At 46.7% G+C, this 22,498-nt stretch overlaps 1 protein-coding gene across 14 annotated transcripts in view; it reads left to right on the top strand.

Annotated features, from left to right (window-relative positions):
- Positions 1–22,498, top strand: part of Pxk (PX domain containing serine/threonine kinase like) — a 68,096-nt gene that overhangs the window by 5,473 nt on the left and 40,125 nt on the right. For 11 of the 14 annotated variants that reach the window (XM_087585910.1, XM_087585917.1, XM_087585916.1 and 8 more), the window contains 2 exon segments: positions 16,317–16,367; positions 18,930–18,977. In XM_087585910.1, the coding sequence (XP_087442036.1) occupies positions 16,317–16,367; positions 18,930–18,977 (99 nt within the window). 14 annotated transcript variants of the gene reach the window in all.

The following is a 22,498-nucleotide window of genomic DNA, read 5'->3' as shown; positions in this document are numbered from 1 at the left end:
AGTCTCCATTGCAGACTCAGGGACTGGCAATTTAGTGCATTTACAGCTCTCAAGTCATCTCTTCTTACTGAACAATGCCCTTTCTCACCTGACCGAGGGATCAGTGATACTCAGTCCTCATCGCTCACCTCTTTCCAGCATCACCCCAGAAATGTCTCGTGGTGGGGATAAATGACAGCGTGGCGGTGTTCCTGGGAGGAAGCGTGGAGTTCTATGGCAGTGGTTTGCGTGTGTGGAAAGTGTTTTGTTCTTGTCTACAACAGCAGAAACAGCATCCCTTCCGTTACAGTCTCAAGAGTGTTTAAAATACAGGCAGTCGATGGAAAGTGTGAATGTGTTCATTTGTAATATATGGTATAAGCGCTTGGCTCTCACTGTGAGGCCACTGAGTGTCATTTCTGTCTAAGCTTCCAGAAGCCTTTAAGGAGCTCCGTATGTTGCATCTTTTGGCATTCTAAGAAAAGGGAACCTGGAGCTCTGCTGGAACTCTGTGTGTGTGTGTGTGTGTGTGTGTGTGTGTGTGTGTGTGTGTGTGTGTGTCTGAGAAAAGGGAACTTGGAGCTCTGCTGGAACTCTGTGTGTGTGTGTATGTGTGTGTGTGTGTGTGTGTGTGTGTGTGTGTGTGTGTGTGTCTGAGAAAAGGGAACCTGGAGCTCTTCAGGAACTCTCTCTGTGTATGTGTATGTGTGTGTGTGTGTGTGTGTGTGTTTGAGAATGTCTATATGTATGTGTATGTGTATGTCTGTGTGTGTGAGTATGCGTGTCTGTGTGTATGCGTCTGCATGTCTGTGTGTGTCCCTGTGTCTCTACATGTGAATGTGTGTCTGAGAATGTGTATATGTGTGTGTGTGTCTCTGTGTGTAAATGTCTGTATATGTATGTGTGTTTGCTTGTGCCTGTGTATCCATATATGTGTGTGTATGTCTGTGCCTGCGTATGTGTGTGTGTATCTGTGTGTATCTGTGTTTGTGTGTGTGTGTGCTAAAGTTGTATATGTTCTTAATTGTACTCTACCACTTTGTTTTTTTTGTTTTTTTTTTTTTTTTCCGGAGCTGAGGACCGAACCCAGGGCCTTGCGCTTGCTAGGCAAGCGCTTTACCACTGAGCTAAATCCCCAACCCCTACCACTTTGTTTTATTAGGTAATTATTTTTGAGACATAGTCTTACTGTGGAGCTCTGGCTGGCCTGAAACTCACAGAGATCTATCTGATTTTGCCTCTGGGTGCTGGATTAAAGTCATTTGCTACCATTTCTAAGCCCAACCACCTTTTTTTTTTTTTTTAAAGATTTATTTATTTTATATATGTGAGTACTCTGTCACTCTCTTCAGACACATCAGATCCTATTACAAATAGTTGAGAGCCACCATGTGGGTGCTGGGAATTGAACCCAGGGACTTCTGTGGAAACAGCCAGTGCTTTCAAGCACTAAGCCATCTTTGTGGCCCGCTCAACCACCTCTTAAAATTATCTCTTAATTAATTACTTTTAGATTTATTTATTTTACGTACTGTGCGTGCGTGCGTGCGTGCGTGTGTGTGTGTGTGTGTGTGTGTGTGTTATGTATGTGTCTAGTGCCCATGGAGGTCAAAAGAGATGTTGAACCTCCTGGAACTGAAGTTACAAATGGTTGAGAGCTATGATGTGGGCGCTAGGAATCAAACCTAGGTACCCTGTAAGAGCAAGTGCTCTTAATTGCTGACCCATTTCTTCAGCCCCCAACTTTTTGTTTGTTTAAAAACAGTTTCTCTTTGAATTCTCAGATTAGCTGACTGCTGGCTTGAAAGCCTTAATGACCCTCCTATGTCTGCATCCTGAGTGGTACCATTAAAAGTAGATGCTGTGCCTGACTTTTCTTGTGTGGTGCTAGGGATTGAATTCAAGTCCTTATGTTTGTGTGACAAATACTTTATAGACTTTTTAATCCCCAAGTCCCCTTGGAACTCTGTATTTTTTTAATTAATTTTTTTTTATTGCATTTGCTCATTTATTTAGATGTGAGGAGAGTGGAGGCTGTATGGGTCCCACGTGTGTGGAGGTCAGAAGACAGCTTGCAGGAGTTGGTTCACTCCTTCCACGGTGTGGGTTCTGGAGGTCCCATTTGGGTCCTTAGGTATGATGACAAGCACCCTTACTTACCGTGCTGGGATTAAAGGCAAGTGTTACCATGCCTGATACCCACAAACACTCGTTCACATGCACTCTTGTTTTAAACAGAGTCTGGTTAATCTGGAATTTACAATATAGACCAAGCTGTCTTCCAACTTGAGTTACCCCTCCTCCTCTGTCTCCCAGGTGCTGTAGTCACCAGTGTGAGCCACCGCACTGGCTCCCCTTGGAACTTTTAAGCTCTTAGGGTTAGGAAGGGAGTGGTAGACTCCTCCCATGGGTTTGCTCTTGAACTGGCTGTCATTCTGGTTAGTTGTGAACACCAGGCACATAGTGGGGAGAGGAGGCCACTGTCCTTTGTTTTCAGGCTGACACTTTGACTAAGGACACAAAAGCTTTATCTTGGATAAACCCTGGGATTTGGAGGAGAAGGTTTCTGCAAATTGACTACTTAATCACCAGTTGATAATGCTGCTGACCAAATTCAGGGGAAGTCTGGCCAGCTCCAGTGAAGAGACCAGTATAGCCTCATACTTCCTTAAAGGAACACAGTTGAAAGCATAAGGAACTGTAGTGACACGATTGCTTTCCAATAATCGAGACGCTGTCCTTTGTTAATGTGATTATATGTCAGCTTGGGAATTCTATTGCATTGTGACAGGAGTCTGCCCAGAAAGCTTCTTTTACACTTACTTTTTGGCAATATCTTTATGTAATCCACAAATCATACTTTATCCAGTAGAAGTGGACAACTTACTATATTCACAAAGAGCTATGAATATATCAGTACAATTGCCTTCTAAAGCAACCAGCCACCCCCTGTATTATCCTGGGAAGTTTTGTGACCTTTCAGGATGTTAAACTCAGAACACACAGACTCACTCATCTGAGAGCTCTTTGTTCTTGTGATCCAGCTATGAATCTCGAGATTCATAGGCAGGACAGCTCCTTTCTTTTTTTTTTTTTGGTTCTTTTTTTCGGAGCTGGGGACCAAACCCAGGGCCTTGCGCTTCCTAGGTAAGCGCTCTACCACTGAGCTAAATCCCCAGCCCCGACAGCTCCTTTCTATAAACACTGATACACCTGTCTATAAACCTCTCAGGGCCTCACTGACATAAAGCCTTTCAAGCTATGGCTCTTAGGATCAGAGAAATGACTGTCAGGAAGTAATGCAAAAGCTGTGGCTGAGCAGTTGATGAGCAGACAAGATGCTTGCACAACAGGCAGGAGGTCTGTGTTTGGATCCTTACATAAAAGATGGATGTGACAAAGTGTACTTGTAACCCCAGAGCTGAGAAGTGTGGAGATGAGATCCCAGCAGGCTGGCTGCTCAGCCTAACTAAACAGTAAACTCTAGGTTCGTCTTTGAGAGTCCACTTCTGCCTTAGTTAGGGTTTTATTGCTGTGCAGAGACACTGTGACCAAGGAAACACTTATAAGGACAGCATTTAATTGGGTCTGTCTTACAGGTTTAGAGGTTCAGTCCATTATCATCAAGGCAGGAACATGGCAGCATCCAGGCAGGCATGGTGCAGGAGGAGCTGAGAGTTCTACATCTTCATCTGAAGGCTGCTAGCAGAAGACTGGCTTCCAGGCAGCTAGGACGAGGGCATTAAAGCTCACACCCACAGTGATACACATGATCCAAGGCTACACCTAAGTGCCACTCCCTGGACCAAGCATATACAAACCATCACACCATCTTAAAAAATATACAAAGGAGTGATTGAGAAAGGCACCTGATGTCAGCCTCTAGTTTCTATACATGCTTAGACCGGCAAGCATGTGTGCGTGCACACCTGCACGCACGCACACACATGCACACACACATGCACACACTCACAGACAGTCAAAAGAAAAATTAAAATTGAAAGCTTGAAGAGTTAACTTATTTTAGTCAGTGAGATGTGTCTATTAAAAATAATGTATTAGAGTGCCATGTATACATAATATTCTATAAAAACTGTACTTAAGACACTAGATGGATTATATACTGTAAAAACAGAAAACAGCTGCTTTAGTTTGCAGCTCGCACAGAGTGTTTTGGTATATGTGCACAGATGACTTAGTGGCCCAGGGGAAGGGTTCTGGACCAGAAAGCAGTGTGTATGAGCCTTTCCCATGGTTCCACGTGTTTGTCCCAGCATCTTTGCTTATAACATTTAAACAAGTTGTTCCACATTTTTTTTCTTTTTTCTTTTTTTTTTTTTTTCAGAGCTGGGGACCGAACCCAGGGCCTTGCGCTTGCTAGGTAAGCGCTCTACCACTGAGCTAAATCCCCAACCCCCCACATTTTTTGACATGGTTTAGAGCATTAATTTGGTTGAGCAACTCCTCCCCTTCCCCACCATGATGAGGGAGGAAATGAATAGAGTATTGATACGGGAGAATGCTGGGTCTAAAAGTGTCCAAGAGCCACTTTACAGGTGAAGAGGGAAGTTGACTCAGGGCCTTCCGGTTAGGCCTGCCGTTCTCCCCAGGGGCTCATTACACTTTAGCCCTTTCCTCTTTGCTGAAGCAGAGGGAAATGAAACTGGAAGTGGGTCTGTATACACTAAACTCTCCAGAAGAGAGCAGCCCCCTGGCCCACCAGAGCACAGAGAATGGACAGTCCCTGCCATCCTCTAAGCATGTCTGTGTGTGGTCCTGCAGATTACCACGTTACAGGTTGTCTCATACTCCCATACGGGGCAGTTAGGGGAGTGAGTTCTCCAGCCTCTGACTCCCACATTGCTGTGTAACTGAGGCTGACTGCCTTTGTTAGTTTTTAATTAAGCCCAGGGACATTCCACTTGACCACAGAGTACCTCTGAAGCTTCCTAGATAAGCCTTTCCTCTTCCTTGAGGTGTGGTAATCCTCCTAGCATCTTGCTGCTCAAGACATACTCTGTTTCTCAGAAATTACATCTATCTGCCCCCTATCTTGGTTGTTTTCCTGGGTGCTGAAACCACAGGCAGGAGCCACGATGCTCAACTCGTCTGCTGCTTTCTGTGTGTGTGTTAATGTGTATGGTGCATGCAGGTAAATGTGTGTATCCGTGTGGTGTGTGAAACTTTCCCAGGAGAGATGCAACACAAATGTCTCTTCACCCCAGATAAGGAACTAATTACAAACCTTAAGTACAATACCACCAAAGTCCAACTTGGTGAGCCACTGAGTTTATTGGGGTTACTAACAAGAGCAGGGATGACTCAGAGGCAACTGCATCATTGAAAGTCCCCCATCCCAGCACAGGTAATTACTTAGGAAAGCTGCAGTCCTGGAGCTTTCTTCATGACTTGTAGGCAGCTTGACAGGTCCATGAGTATCTCTTCCTGGTAGTTCTGCTGGTTAGAGTTTCTTACAGAGAGCTAGGCTGGTTGGAGACTAATATGAGTCTCTTCCAGTCCTTACAGCTTATACAAACTTGAGGGGTGAGGGACTTATGCATCTGATAAATTTCAGGGACTTCTTGAGACTTCTGAGTTGTTTCCTTTCTGAGTCATAAGGAACCTCCCTCTAGAATTTCCTGGGTCTTAATGAATATTAGAAAAGAATTGCTGAGTAATGCCATACCCAGGCCAGAACACAATAGTGTGTTCTCTTCTCTCACTATCAACCTTATTAAGACAGAGTCTCTCAGTGAACTGAAAGCTCAATGATTTAGCTAGGCTGACTGGCCAGTGTGGCTCCTGGGGTTTGATTGTCTCAGCCTCCTAGTGTTGGAGCCACAGGCATGCCCAGCCTTGTTGTGTTTCTTCACATGTGTGCTGTGGATTTGAACCAGATAGGTGATCAGTTATCATACATCTTAATACTATTTTGCCATAACTTGCTGTAGACATACTCCATGTTTTGGGCACTTGGTATGTAAGGTGCAGGAGTAAACAAGATAGAATTGGTTCCCGCCTTGCACATTCATTTCTATTTGTTCGTTGTGCTGCCAAGGTAAATATGAAAAAGCAGCAGATTCAAACCAATTGTGGGATCTCTTGGACGGAGGCTTGGGATCTGAGCAGTGCTGAGGAGACGTGAGCAAGTGTGCTGCACATGAGAGATGTTTTAGGAGGTTTTCTTTCTGTTTGCTACTGTTCGCTGCTGGGATATAGGGTCCTGTGAGGTGGATAGAGAAGTTATGAATCATTGAAATTAGAATCTCTGGTCCTTGACAAGGCGGGAGAAGGAAGGACAAGTAGGAGGAGCATATTGAAGGAAAAGTTGGTGCACCAGAGATATGACCAGAGAAATAGTACACGGTCAGAGGGGGAGGTCTTTAGTTCTAGACCCTTTGAATAACACCGAAGTGAGAGTGGTGATCTTGTCATTTGGCAAGCCTTGAAGTAGTTCCCATTAATCATTGATGTCTTCTCTTTCCTTCTCCCCTCTTCCTTTTCTCCTTAATTTTTGCTAGGTCGCATTTGTTGAAACATAATTTATATGCAATAAAATATGTACTACATATTTTATAATATTACTAGTATTTAGTGTCTGCCTCCCCTTTCCTCTCAGAGAGATGGTCCCATTGCATTGCTAACTTGACCTTGAATTTCTGGGCTCAAATGATCATTTGCCTCCTCTCAGGTTTTTGGAAAGACAGGCACATGCCACCAGGCTGGGCTCCAGGGTTCTTTTAATGGCTGAATAGTATTCTACTGTGTGCAGAAACCACAGTGTATGATCCTCACATCAGCACTTGGTTGGTTCCGGTTGGGTCTATTAAGAGTAGAGCTGTGGGGTTGGGGATTTAGCTCAGTGGTAGAGCGCTTGCCTAGAAAGCGCAAGGCCCTGGGTTTGGTCCCCAGCTCCGAAAAAAAGAAAAAAAAAAGAAAAAGAGTAGAGCTGCCGTGAGCATTTGCTAAAGTCATTGTGAAGATACATTTTCGTTTCTTCTGAATAAATACCCTAGGGATGCTAAGTACATATTTTACTTTATAAGAAGTCATGTTTTTCTAGGGTTTTTTTTTCTTTTTTCATTTGATCCCAATAACTGTCTGGGTTGTGTTTCACTGGTGCCCATTTTCACTTGGAGAAAAGGGGGTACATGCTGTAGACCTCAGGGCTCTGAGGGCAGAATGGCCACTCCTTGAACCTCGAGTGAAACCTGTGAACCCTGAGTGATTTGTTATCAGACTTGCAGAATGAGCTGTCTGATAGTTGCGCTGACCCAGACGCCAGCGATTTGCAAGTCCCCCTGTGACCCACAGAACGAGACTGCGATTGGGTGGCCAGTTTTTCAGTTTTCCCCATAGCCACATGGGCATGGAGTTAATTTATCATGCGTGGTAGCGGCTGAGAGCTGCGCCTGCCCGTAAAGACTAGCGTGAGTGGTATATGTAATTTTACATTTCCAGGTGGCTACATTAATAGCAGTGACTAGAGGGCTGCTGAGATGGCTGGCTGGGTAAAAAGCACTACCTGTGCAGACCTGATGGCCTGAGTCAGTGTGTGTTACTGTGTGTCATGAGGCTATATGCAGGTGGCGTCCTCCTGAGCTGGTAGCCGGTTCTGCCTACCCAGCAAACCTGATGCACTGAAAGGAAGCTGCACGATGTAGAAGTTTGCCTGAGGTCATGGAATGTAGGAGTGGCCGTGGCCGTGCTCTTAGAGGCCAGCTGCCCAGTCACTCTCACTGAAAGCTCAGGGACTACGTTTAAGATGCTTATTCTCTCTGAACTTTGGCCTTTGGTTGGGATTTGGAATAAGCTGAAGGATCTAGGCAGAGCATAGGAGGCATTACCTTTGAGGAGGCGATGACAACACGGGGTGTGACATCATGGTGACACGTACAATTGGTTGTGAACTAGAGTTCATGTGTGAGGGCACTGACCCATTCTCACTGAGTTGAAGAGACTTGGGTGTACTCAGCTCTCCTTGGTAAGAACCATTATTCAGATCAGGAAGCAATACTGTAACAGCTTGACCTCACTCATGATTTCAAGCTCTTCCTACCATTTTTCCCCGTTGAGGCAGGGTCTCACGAAACCCAAGCTGGTCTTGAATTCTCCATAGTTGAGGATGACCTTGGCACTCTGATTCTCCTCCCTCTCCCTCCTGAGTGCGGGGATTGCAGGTCTGTGTCACCGTGCTCAGTTCACATGGTGCTGGAGAGTAAACCAGCACACACACACACACACACACACACACACACACTCACTCACTCACACACACACATTCACACACACATTCACACACACTCACACACACACTCACACACACACTCACACACACATTCACACACACTCACACACACTCACACACTCACACACACTCACACACACATTCACACACACTCACACACACATACTCACACACACACACTCACACACTCACTCACTCACACACATTCACACACACATTCACACACACACTCACACACACACTCACACACACTCACACACACATTCACACACACTCACACACACTCACACACTCACACACACTCACACACTCACACACACTCACACACACATTCACACACACTCACACACATACTCACACACACTCACACACACATTCACACACACACTCACATACTCACACACACTCACACACACTCACATACACACTCACACACACACACTCACTCACTCACTAATCAGTTTTCATACAGATAGAAATTTTAATTTACTTTTTTTCAGGTTATGTTTTCTATTCTCCCCAGAACAATTACAATGCCAGTGTGTGGCTGGGTGGTGGCAGTGGCGGTGGCAGTGGTGGTGGTGGTGGTGGTAGTGGCGGTGGCAGTGGTGGTGGTGGTGGTGGTAGTGGCGGTGGCAGTGGTGGTGGTGGTGGTGGTGGTGGTGGCAGTGGTAGTGGCGGTGGCAGTGGCGGTGGTGGTGGTGGTAGTGGCGGTGGCAGTGGTGGTGGTGGTGGTGGCGGTGGCAGTGGCGGTGGTGGTGGTGGCGGTGGCAGTGGCGGTGGTGGTGGTGGCAGTGGCGGTGGCAGTGGTGGCGGTGGCAGTGGTGGCAGTGGCAGTGGTGGTGGTGGTGGTGGTGGCAGTGGCGGTGGTGGTGGTGGTAGTGGCGGTGGCAGTGGTGGTGGTGGTGGTGGCGGTGGCAGTGGTGGTGGTGGTGGTAGTGGCAGTGGCGGTGGTGGTGGTGGTAGTGGCGGTGGCAGTGGTGGTGGTGGTGGTGGTGGTGGTGGTGGTGGCAGTGGTAGTGGCGGTGGCAGTGGCGGTGGTGGTGGTGGTAGTGGCGGTGGCAGTGGTGGTGGTGGTGGTGGTGGCGGTGGCAGTGGCGGTGGTGGTGGTGGCGGTGGCAGTGGCGGTGGTGGTGGTGGCAGTGGCGGTGGCAGTGGTGGCGGTGGCAGTGGTGGCAGTGGCGGTGGCAGTGGTGGTGGCAGTGGCAGTGGCGGTGGTGGTGGTGGTAGTGGCGGTGGCAGTGGTGGTGGTGGTGGTGGCGGTGGCAGTGGTGGTGGTGGTGGTGGCGGTGGCAGTGGCGGTGGTGGTGGTGGTGGTGTAAGACTTTGTTTCCAGCACTTGGGAAGCAGAGGCAGGCCTGGTTTACAAAGTGAGTTCCAGGACAGCCTGGGCTGTTACCCAGAAAAACCCTTTCTTGAAAGATGAAACCAACCAAAAAAACCAAACCAAACCAAAACAAAACCTACCAATGGGTGATAAATGATGGGGAGGTCCCTTACCAAGTGAAAAAAGGGATCAACTCTATTATCATTGATAAACAGATCAGGAGTCTCAGTCCTTATCGCTCAGAAGTCTTACTTAGAGCAGCATATTTTAAATGGCAAGTGTAGCCTCTCCCATCTCCACTGTGTTTTGTTTCTCAGTGCTGGGATCGAACAGAGGGCCCCCAGCCGGATTAGCTGGACCAGTATTCTACTGCTGTGCAGTACCTCTGGCCTCCAAACCAACTTACTTTAAAAAACTGGGTTTGGGGCCCGTGAGATGGCTCAGAGGGTAAACGTGCTTACTGCCAAGACTAACGACCTGAACACAATCCCTGAGGTCCACACGGTCAGGGAGAGAGGCAACTTGCCAACTTCACAGGGTCACACATACACACACACACACACACACACACACACACACACACACACACACACGAGTAAATAAATGTTTTAAAGATTAGTATTCCTTATTGTTAAAGTTACATATGCTAATTGAACACGACATTGAAAGTATGGTAAAGTGGGAAAGAACAGGCGCTGTAGAAGCTAGAGTAATGGGTGCTGAGGAGACTGGCTGCTTTTGCTCTGTTTTTGTCCTCAGGCACTTCTGTGCCTTAAAGACGAACATTCACCTACGGACACCTTGAACTAAGGCCATCCCGGAGGCAGCTTTAGCAATGTTCTCGTCTAGTATTCGCCACAGCTGCATTGGAAAAATATGTTTGTACAGAGGGGCGGTAAACCGAGGCTCGGGAAAATTAGACCAGTAAACTAGAAAGTGCCAGTTGGGCCTTGGAGTCAGGGTGTCTGTGTGGTCACCCAGTGTCCTGACACCAGGACACCTAGGCGGTTTGTCATGAAGCAGAGGCATGAAGGAGAGGGACACTGCCGCCCTCAGCCGTCCCCTGATCAGAACCACAGAGGACCCGGCCCTCCAGCAGGTTAGTTTGTCTGCTTAAGGCTCCCTCCTAGTTATGTGACAGATGGTACTTCACGGTCAGCACATCCGTTTCCACAGTTTCGAGGCATTCCAGAATAATTGGACAAATAAGCGAAAGTTATATTTCATTTGACAGCTTCTTATGAGGAGCCACTGTGTGTTTATGCTTTGCTCTGATAGAAGGGTTAGTTACCGAGTTCTCACACTAGCAAATTATATAATTCTCTTGGTAGGATTTAAGGGCCACTATGCTATCAAATGCTCCGAGGGTTGACAGTTAACATGCATCCAAGGCTGGGCGGCACGTGTGTGTGATCCCAGTACTTGGAGGGCTGAGACAAGAGACTCATGAACTCGGGGTTGGCCCTGGTTACACGGTGAGAGACCCAGTCTCAGACACAAACAAGCACGCACATTCTGTAGCCCTCTCTGAGGTCTGCGGAGTTCAGAGTGCCTCCTCTTGGACTGGCTCTAACTGGAGCATCATCTGTCTTTGAAGTTTGTGCAGACCAGCTCTTCTGCTGGGAGAGACCATTCCACAGAGGAGAGCACGAGCTTCAAAAGGCCCTGAGATCATGAATGTTTTCACTGCAGGGATCAAAGCGGGCTGTGATGCTTTTCCTCAACTATTCTGGGAGCAGAACACTTTTTGGTTTTGCATAAACCAAACTGGGGACTTTTGGTAAGAATAAAGCTTAAGGTTAAGGTTTGATGAGTGGGAAGTTTTGAACAGAGTTCAGTGGTTGGGAAGGAGATGTGCTTGGCGTCACTCACCTGCCAGAGTTTATATTAAGAATTTGTGCTCCTTCAGATGCCTTTCAAATCCTGAAGAGTTTCATTTGTTTGGGGGTGTTTTTTTTTGTTTAGTTTTGTTTTTGTTGTTTTTGTTCTTGTTGTTGTTTTGCACACTACTGGTTTGCACGGCAATCGACAGAGAAGGAAACTAGGTCCCAGCGCTGACAATCTGTGGGTGATACAGTGGTAAATGATGAGCACAGAGTAATCGTTCAGAGTGAAATATTATGGGCGGTGAGGAGCCAGGCGGGCAGCCAGTGAGCTGCAAAAACCACTCTATTCTGAGATTTCCTCAGAAGACATAGTGTCCTCAGGATGTCGCTGCCTCAGTTACAGCCGCTGCACTGTTTGACTTTCTAAGTTTGAACCTTAAACAAACTACTTCTCTTTTTTTTTAAGTCAAGATCTCCACTGTGTCTCCAGGCTGGCTTGAAGCCTGGCAGCCTGTGAACTCTGTTATCTCTCTCGTGCCAGCCTAAGTGTGGGTCCCCATCCCTAACCTGAGCGTTAATTCTTTAGAGAGGTAATCAATCGGAGGCCTAGAGATCTTGTGAATCTTTTTTTAGAGTACATTGATCTTGCCAGTTTACGCAGGTACAGGCTTCCTCATTCCCTAGGGTGCAATCAGGTGACAAATGCCCTTCAACGGTCATTTGCTTTGTCTCGCCGATGACCTCACACTGTGCTGGGCGAGATCTGGAACGGTGAGAAACGCAAAGATCTTTTCAAGACCTTAATCCAGTCGGAGAGAGCTGTTTCCCCAAACACCTATGGGACGGAAATAGCAGTTAACATTTAAGTAGCCAAGCACTCCAGGATTTAAGTATTTGGAACAGCAAACCGAAAGGCATAAAACTGGAATCCTTAGGATATCAGCAGTCAGACAGAGAGGGATTCAATAGAAAGAAAAGGTTAGGTCAGTCTGGTCAGGATGTACCAGATGTAGGAGGTTGGTTGGGCATTTAAGCCGTGGCCAGTGGGAGACACGGGAAGCTCCAGAGCAGAGAGTGTTGTCTATTCAGCAGGGTCCCTTGTTTGCCGCATTCTTCTGGGTCCTTCAGTGGGGGAGCAGTGCCAGTAAAGAAGTGAGCTTAGGGGTGAACTGAGAGCACCGGCTCAGCCCAGGAGACGAACGGGGCTCCCTCCCATCCCAGATAAGGTAGCCGGCCCTCACAAACCACAGCTCCCTTATTCCTACATGAGGGTAGTGCTTCTCCACGCTTAGAACCCCAAGACTCAGGTCAAGTATGGACTACACTCAAACGAATGAGCTGAGCCTTGTGGCGAGAGGAAGAGAAGGGGAAAGAAAGGAAGACCATTTAAGTCTGTGGGCCCTTCTGCCCATGCAGTGGTTTTTACTCCTGTAGGGTGGAGGCTCCCCTTACTTCTCGGTTCTCTGTTCATTTAAGCCACATATCCTGTGGCTTAGCACACGTCCAGTTTGAAAAATGTCAGCCCCAGACCACAGTGACTTGCCCCACAGTGCCCATGCATTCCCTACTCCCTTGCATGCCAAGAGTAAGTGTGTGGTGGCAGTAAGGCAGGCAGGCAGGCTGCGGCAGGCTGGGTGGGAGGTGGGAAGGAAAGGAAGGAGGGAGGGAGGGAGGGAAGGACCTCTCTGGGGAAGTAACTACAGATGGCTAGGTTAGTGCGCCCTGGACTTAGTGCTCCCATCCGTCTTTTTTGGGCCTTGGTGATGGACACTCTCTTGTCCACACAGAGGGGTGTGTTCCACATCAGAGAGGGTGAGAGGGTGGGCATGAGTCACTGGATAATCTGGGGTGCCATCGCAGCCTACAGCTCAGGAGGAAGCTGACTTCAGGTCTCCAGGACTTTGGGGCAGTGGACAGCCCCAAACAATGGAAATTTGAGTGAGTATTTATTTCATTTTTGGTCACTTTGTTTGGCAGTTCTGAGGAATCTGGGGGGAAATGTCATTTTATTATGGAGTAGTTTTGATCCATTGATGTGGAGTAGAAATGTCCTGGGCAAAATTACCTTTTCTAGTTTTTCATCTCTGCTGTGTCTGTAACTGTGCAAATATGGGGTTTACAGCCTACAACACAGCCTACTGCTCTTTACATCTCTGTGGGTTTCGTCCTTTACCAAACACAGGGTTGATTTTATCAGTCTCTTTACAATTTAAGGTTGTTTTTAAACAGTTTATTTTGTGTGTAGGTGCATGTGCATGTGCCCGTGCCTGTGCGCGTGCATGTGTGTATGTGTGTGTGAGAGAGAGTGCGTAAGCAGGTATTCACAGCTCACGTGGAGGTCAGAGGACAGCTCTCAGGAATCAGTTTTTGCTCATATTCTTGTGAGATCTGGTTTTGGTTTGTTTGCTTGCTTTTTTTTTTTTTGGTTCTTTTTTTCGGAGCTGGGGACCGAACCCAGGGCCTTACGCTTCCTAGGTAAGCGCTCTACCACTAAGCTAAATCCCCAGCCCCGCTTTTTTTTTTTTTAAAGATTTATTTATTATTTATATGAGTACACTGTTGCTATCTTCAGACACACCAGAAGAGGGTATCAGATCCCATTACAGATGGTTGTGAGCCACCATGTGGTTGCTGGGAATTGAACTCAGGACCTCGGGAAGAGCAGTCAGTGCTCTTAACCACTGAGCCATCTCTCCAGCCCTGTTTGCTTGCTTTAAAGATGGTCTCACATACTTCTGACTGTCCCGAAGCTCTCTATATACACAAGGCTAGCCCTGAACTCATGAGGTCTGTCTGCCTCTGCCTCCTGAATGCTGGGATTAAAGAATATACCAAAATGTCAGTTTTATTTAAGTTTTAATTAGAAAACTGAGCAATTGTAGGACAGTGGTGGCCCATACCTTTAACTGCAGTACTCAGAAATCAGAGGCAGGCACATATGTGAGTTTGAGGCCAGCCTGGGCCACACAGTGAAACCCTGACCCCTGTGGGAGGGTGGAGAAAGAAAGAAAAAAGGAGGGAAGGAGGAGGAGGAAATTACTATGATTGAGCTGTTATTTTTCCCACTGCTGTGCTAAAACACCAAACAAAAGCAACTTAAAGTCTGGTTTATTTTGGTTATAGTCTGAACATTCAGTGCATTTAAGGGGAAGGTCTGGTGGCAGAAGAATAAGCAGCTATCACATGGCATCCATTGAGGAAGCAAGAGGAGACAATTGGTGTTGCTCAGTTGTCCTTTTAAGATTCACTCGCCTCAGGACAGCCTGTCCATTCAGGATGAGCCTTCTTCCCTCTGCAGTAAAACGCTTCGGGAAACTCCCTCATACATACCCGCTGCTAGGTCATGATCCCTACCTATGTGGTCTGACAGTAGGGCTTAAGTCTCCTTTCAGAAAGGGTCATTGCCTGTGCCCAAGGTGAGGAAAGATGCATGCACAGGCGGTGAGAGGAACCTGAACATGGCTACCCCGGGAGCATAGTAGTCCATGCCCATGCTCCCGAGATCCAGGAGGCTGAAGCAGGGGGATTGATCGCAGAGTCTAAGGCTAGCCAGGTCTACAGAGGTCTACAAGAGCCCTGTGTCGAAAACAAGTAAGCCATATTCTCTAGTCAAACCCGTTCCTAAAAGGCTGTTCACCACTCATTAAACCTAAGCTCAAAGGTAGACAATGTCCTCGAGTGTTTGGGTCTTTTTATTTCTTACCCTCTGACTCCCACCACTTGAGACAGGGTTTCTTTGTGTAGCTCTGGGTATCCTGGAACTCACTCTGTAGACCAGGCTGGCTTTAATCTCAGAGATCTACCTGCCTCGGCCTCCTGAGTGATGGGATTAAAGGAGGTGCACCACCGTTGCCTAGAGGGTCTTCATTTTCTTTTCTCTGAAGTTAGGGTCTCCTTATGGGTAGATGATGTAGCCTAGGCTGGCATCCAACCAGTGACCTTCCTGCCTCAGGCTCCCCAGTGCTAGCATCGAAGATGCTGGTGTTTCAGGCCGTGCAACCCTGCTAAATCTGGAACTTTCTGGACATGGTGTGAGGACTCAGGGTTTGAGATTTGGATCTCCCAATTGGAGATGTCCAAGCTGTAATGGTCTGTTTTTAAATGCCTTTTTATAAGCTTTGCTTTGAAAGCAGCCATAGTACCCGACACCTTTAATCCTAGCTCTTGGGAGGCACAGGCAGGTAGATCACCATGAGTTCCAGGCCAGAATGGTTTACAGAGAGAATTCCAGGACAGCCAGAGCTACATAGTGAGATCCTTCTCTGGGAAAACAAAAACTACAACAACAAAAACCATCATAAACACACACACACACACACACACACACACACACACACACACACACACTCTTTCCCCCCTTTAGATTCATTTATGTGTGCATATTTTGTCTGCATGTATGCATGTATACTGTGCTTATGCCTGGTGTACTTGTAGTCAGAAGAGGGCGACATATACCCTGGAACTGGGGTCATGGATAGTTGTGAACCGCCACGTGGGTGCTGGGAACAAGAACCCATGTCTTTGGAAAGAGCAATAAGCACTCTTATCTGAGCCATGACTCTGTCCTTATTTGAAGTCATATGTTTGTCTGGTATCCACATCAATTCTTTTTATTTCTATTTTCTTTTCTTTTTTCTTTTTTCTTTTTTTTTTTTTTTTTGGAGCTGGGGACCGAACCCAGGGCCTTGCGCTCGCTAGGCAAGCGTTCTACCGCTGAGCTAAATCCCCAACCCACATCAATTCTTTTATTAAAACTGAATCTCACTGTATAACACAAGCTGGCCTCCAACTTGTCATTTCTGCTTTAGTCTCCTGTCCCTGGGAGTACAGATGTGGGCCACCGTGGCCAGCAGCTCAGGACAGTGCTGTCCCTGTATGGCCACCCAGCTATCTCTTTTATTTTATAGCTAAAAGCTCTTTCTTTCATCCCTTTCAGGAATATATCATTCGGGTACAGAGAGGAATTTCTGCAGAAAATAGCTGGCAGGTAAGCATTTTTGTCTATTTAAAAAGAAGTTTAAAATGTGGCCAAAGCTGTCTCTGGATGTCAAACAATCCGGTAAGGTCGGAATTCTCACATACTGCAAATCATATTTCCTTTAGGTGTAAGCCTTTAGATTTCTCACTTTAATTTTTTAGTTATGTATATGCATGTGTCAGTGTGGGCTTGTGGCTGTGAATGCCATGTCCACAGAAGCCAGAAGAGGAAGTTGGATTCCCCAGCAGGAGTAATAGGCAGTTTTGAGCCATATAATATGGGTGTTGGGAAGCAAACTGTGCCCCTGTAAGAACAGTATGGATTCTTAACCCACAATCCATTTCTTCAGCCCCGTGAGTCTTGAGCTTTAAGACCGATAAACAAGGCTTTTTTGTCTCCGGTGGTTAGGTTAGTGTGTATGTGGTTACCAGGAAGAGTATTCTAGAAAAATGTTCTCCAACTCAACCCTGAAACTTGCAGCGGAGTGCACCAGGTAAAAATGATGAATGGTGAGGTCACAGCATTTTATGGACAAGTTTACTTGACAACTAGTGTTAGCCGCTGTCCCTAAAGGAGGCTCTTTCTGAGATCCCCAGCTCTGCTTTTCTTGATGCTGGCCTTAGACAGTGTTGAGAACTAAAGGTCTTTCCCATCCTGGCTGGCGTGAGGAGGATAGCTGAATTCTGTGTGGGGCCATCCTACTCACTTCTGATAATCTTGTCTGTGCTCTGTGACCCAGCTCAAACCTTGCCTCCACCTTAGGCAGTCTCTGACTAAGTACACCAACATGGTCTTTTCTTTGCCTAAAATTTCCCACTGCTTTTATTTGACTATTTATCGCATCTGTTATCTGTTGAGCATTTATGAAATGTCCAACACTGATTTAAACACATTAACTTATTCCACCCTGTCTTAGGGTTTTACTGCTGTGAACAGACACCCAAACCAAGGCAAGTCTTATAAAAGACAACATTTAATTGTGGCTGGCTTACAGGTTCAGAGGTTCAGTCCATTATCATCAAGGCAGGAGCATGGTAGCATCCAGGCAGGCATGGTGCAGGAGGAGCTGAGAGTTCTACATCTTCATCTGAAGGCTGCTGGCAGAAGACTGGCTTCCAGGCAGCTGGGATGAGGGTCTTAAAGCCCATACCCGCAGTGACACACCTACTCCAACAAGGCCTTACCTCCTAATAGTGCCACTTCTTGGGCCAAGCATATGCAAACCATTCCACACCCTTAAACCATTCCTCTGTATCAGCATTGTTCCCACTTCCACTTGGGAGGTGAGTAACGGGTCTGAGGCCAGCCACATGTTTTAGATGCTGGCAGAGCAGCATTGCAGGTCACAGTTTCTTACCGTTCAGCACTGCCCTACCTTTGGCTTCCTTGTTACCAGGGATGGATTTACATGTAACTTTATGTACAGTCCTACCAGAATGGTCAAACCCTGGTGCAAGTTTTCTAGACCTACTGCATTATAAATCTGAGGTACTTAACACATAGGGGCTCTTGGACCTCCACCCCCACTGGATGATACTCTTTAGGTAAGGTTCTAGGTGATATCCGGGTAATTCATCTACATACATTTGAGAACCAGTGATAAAGACTGAATTCAAACACTTCAAAAAGTACAATGATTTCCTTACCTAGATGTCTTATTTATGGTTTTAGCTCTGATAAAACATCCAAAACAAAGGCAACGTGGAGAAGAAAGGGCTTGATTCACCTTACAGCTTATATAAATTCATCACTGAGGAAAGTCAGGGCAGGAACATGAAGGCAGGAACTGAAGCAGAAGCCATGGAGGAGTGCTGCTTACTGGCTCGTCTGTTAAGCCTTGCACAGCCTGCTTTCTTATAACACTGGAGCCAGCGTGGCTCCTCCCACAAAGAACTAGGTTCTCCCACACCAATCATCAATCAAGAAACTGCACCACAGGCCAACATACTGGGAACATTTTCCCAGTTGAGATTCCTTCCTCCCACATGACTTTTGCTGGTGTCACACTGACGTAAAAGTGACTAGCACACCAGGGCTCGTTCTGGCTATGTTCTAAGCAGTCACATCGGTACAACCAAAAAAGGACACAGGGCAGGCATAAAAGCTGGACTGTCTGCCAAGAGATGAGGCAGCCTTACCTACGGGAACAGACTCAGTCTCCAGGACACTGCCATTTTGACTAGATGATTTTTTATTCCTGACAAGAACAAGTGGCATCAAAGCTGTCTGCTTCCTTTTGTTTTCATTTATGCTCGGTAAAAATTTCTTTTTCTTTTGCAAATCATTAATCCACCCTTCCGTGGACTCATTTAAATTGAATATGAAAGATATTAGAAAGATGATTTGTCCTGAACACAGGATAAAAAAATTCTTTGTTGCTGTTTAAATCTCTTGTTGATGCCTTGTGAGTTTGACTGGCACTACCCATTTTACTATGGCTTATCAGTCAAACAGAGTGAACACCGTTCTGCGGCACAAATGCTCCAGCTCTGGAGAACCAGAAAACTGCAGGTCGGGAGGTGGGGAAGGATGCCTTTGCCGAATCAAAACACACTGTTCTGTCCCTTACAGATTGTCAGAAGATACAGTGACTTCGATTTACTTAACAACAGCTTGCAGGTAAATCTTCAAAACACTGCGACTCGCACTGACTGCCTATGATGCCTTTCTGGTTAGAGCGTAAGGAGAATCTCCCTTTGTGGATTACGACTGGCTACATAGGTTGTTAGAATTCTGTAGGTCTGTTGAGATTTGATCTTTTGATAGGTATTGTAATGATAAATACTGCTTCCCCCCTACCCCCAAAGACATGGTTGCTCCCAGGGATGAGAGAGTCTGCACATACCCGGTGATGATATTCCAATTGGTAAATAAAGATGCCTGCAGCCGATAGCTGGGCAGAAGGGAGATAGGCAGGGGTCTTGGGTTCCTGGACTTGAGGGTCAGAGGAGACCACAACTGGGAGAAGAAGGTGGAGAGAGGAGAAAGGCGCCATGGGTTAGGAGTCAAGAAAGCATGGCCTTGGGAGCTGGCCAGTTGGAGTTAAGAGCAGCCCAGATGAAACAAAGATGAAACGAACTCGGGGTTATCAATAGAAAATAGATTTTAATAGCAGAGAGAGTAGATATCTGCCCAGCCTTAGTGCTAATAAAGGCTTGTTATGAATATAAAGGTTGTGTGTGTGTTTTATCTGGGAACTAAATGGTCAAAGGTTGGGGGTGGAAGCCCCGGATTGAGGATGCATATTTTTTACCACATAGGTGGATCTGGGGCTCTCTCTTGTAGGCTTCTCTGCAGTTAGACTGCAGCTCACCATAGCAGGAGACAGTCAGTGTTTTTCTGTTTGATGATTTCTCTGAAGTACACATTTCTAAATCTCTTGGATTTTAATATTCTAACCTGATGTCCTTAATCAAAAGAGGGAAACTGCCAAGGTAATGTGTGTCGGTGCCAGTCATGGCCGAAGGCTCTGGATGGGCTTCAGCGCCATCAGAGTCCTTGGCCACGTCAGTTAATCAGTTCTCTCCCCGGCAGCCTGGTCTTCAGGGGCCATCGATTACTAAATACTGTTGGACTTGTTCTGTTCCTCAGATGTGAGTGGTAACAGAAACCTTTCCACCTGTGCCAGATCAGCTAGGAGGCCGAGGGCTGCGCCGTCATCCCGTCTGCTGAGTGCCCGGTGCTGTGCACCGAGGCCAGCACTTATGGGCAGGAAGGAGCATAGTGCTTCCCTTTCCTTCAGACAGCCATGCTTTACGTCAGACTTCAGGAACCGTGTCAGGAGAGCCAAACATTTTCCGTAAATGAGCGCGTGGGGTAAATGAGCGCGTGGGGTAAATGAGCGCGTGGGGTAAATGAGCGCGTGTTTTGTGCTTTTTCTTCTGCATTGGCCCAAGAACCTGCAGGACACCGTGTTGTCACTGTTGTACTTTTGATCCTTAGTTCCGGGGATTGAGTGCGGGGCCGGCCTTCCGCATGCCATTGGCTCTGCCATCGGCTCTGCCGCTGAGCTGCATCTGCATCCTGTCACTTGGTTTTAGTTTTATCATAACCAGTTGAAATCCCTAGGTAACAAGCACGTTGACAGAGTTCAAATGCTTGTTACTGTTTCTTGCCTTATAGCCCTGGCTGGCTTGGAATTTAGTTTTGCTTCAGTGTAGTTTTGTATTTTTTTTTCAAATTGGTGTTTCCTATCTGCATCTCACTTCAGATGGCATGTGGGGGGGGGGGTTGTTTTGTTTTGAGTTAGGGCTCCACAGAGCCTAGGCTGGCCTCCAGCTTACTACGTAGCCCGGTGTGACCCAGAACTCCTGACCCTCCTGTCTCGAATGCCGGGATTACAGGAATGGGCCACCACATCTGGCACTGGGAGGTTTTTATTCATCCAAGTAAACAAACAGAGGAAAGTACATCCAGCTTTTTGGCAGTGAAATAATTTAAAAGCAACCTCCGTAACCAAAGGGTCCAGGAACCTCAGAGTGAAACTCTGACCATGGTTTTCAGTATCTGATCATTCTCTACGGATAAATGAATTCCTGCTGAAGGGGAGAAATATAATCCCAAGCATGGCGTCTGAGTCCAACAGGAGCACACTTTACTGGAAGTGACAATTCAGAGTGTAAACTTACTTACATGCCACATGGCAGAATCGCACTGAGCGTTTAGGAAGGAAGATTGGAAGGAAATACGCCAAACGGTAACAGCGATGATCCCCAGATGGCAGGCTTGTGGGTTATGGATTTTTTCCCCCCTAGCACTTTATGGTATGTGGTATCTTCCAAGTTCTGTTAAAACACATATAAATAAACCGTGTAAGCAGAAAAATAGGAGAAAAGCCTGCGTTTTCCAAAAGTTTTATGGTTATCGTATTTCACAGTAACAACAAAGAAAAAAAAGCGCCATGTTTCAAATAAATGCAGTGTCAAGTTAATAACCATCCAGGGATTTGAAGCCATGAGAAGGAAAGGAGAGAGGTTGGAACTGGGTGGAGTGGGAAGGAACCTCAGCTGTCCTTTAGCTGGGGGAAACCCAGGTGCTGACTGCTGGTACACCTTAGGTCAGCCATGTTTTCTCTTAGGCCTCGTTTTCTCCTTCTCAGATGAATAGGCTGACTTCTGAAGTCTCTTACACTTCAAACGTTTTATGATTTGAATTTTACTGCTCGTTGTTGACCTCTGAGAACTTACCTTACGCTGCAATAAATTAGGGGCTGTTGAGACTTTAGAACACTCACTGGCAAGGATTCAAGGTAATTACAGCTCATTGAGCCCCAGAATGACCCATTTGGGGGTCTGGGTTCCAGGGAGCACTGATACAGCCTGTGCAGGCCAGGGGACCAGCTTCAGGGTCCCCTTCGGAGCCTTCCAGCTCTGCACTGCCACCCTGAAGTGATGAATCGAGCTTAGGGGTTTCCTCGCTGCTTTTCGTTCCCCACAATGCTTCTCCTTTTAAAGGAAGCTGGGCTTTGTTGTTGCTTTTTAAAGGCGCTCAAGGGGGAAATGGCAAACTCAAGGTAAAGCTAGTAGAAGTGAGCTGGCTTGACAAGGCCTGTGTGAAGGTGTCCGGGGGGATTGTTGTCTCAGTGACTGTCGTCTTAGGTCTCTTTTCTCCCGTCTAAAGTTCACCTTCCGTGGTGAAGGGGTTGTTGGCATCACAGGAGAAAGCTGAAGGGGATGTAAAACATTTCTTAGATGCTAAACTTCTTAAACAGCAAGATTTAAAAATTGACTCCAGTTGCAGTTTCACTACCTTGGGGAATGATTATTCCTTCCTGACCCAGCAGAGACTGCAGATCACCGGGGGATGCCAGGCAGAACAGTACTTTCCTAGTCTGAAAAGTTAGCCTTGAGGGTCAGGATGATAGCTCAGTGCTTGTCCCCTCAGATAACAAAGCGCTTCCCACAGAGCTGTGAGGAAACAAGTTTGAATGTCCAGAATCCAAGTAAAGCCAGATGTGGTAGCCCGGGTTGGTAACCCCAGAGACATGGCAGAGACAGAATTCCCAGCTTGAGGAGCAGTTAGCTTACCATGAGAAGCAGGAACAACAAAATGAGGTGGAAGGTAAGAAGTGACACCCAAAGTGTCTTTCTTCCTCTATACATGTACCAGGACACCTATACAAATGCACACACACACACACA

This window comes from Rattus norvegicus, chromosome 15, assembly GCF_021556685.1.
Source record: "Rattus norvegicus strain SHRSP/BbbUtx chromosome 15, alternate assembly SHRSP_T2T, whole genome shotgun sequence".
NCBI classification, from domain to species: Eukaryota; Metazoa; Chordata; class Mammalia; order Rodentia; family Muridae; genus Rattus; species Rattus norvegicus.
Note: the sequence above shows the minus strand (reverse complement) of the source record. Positions and strands in the feature narration are given on the sequence as shown.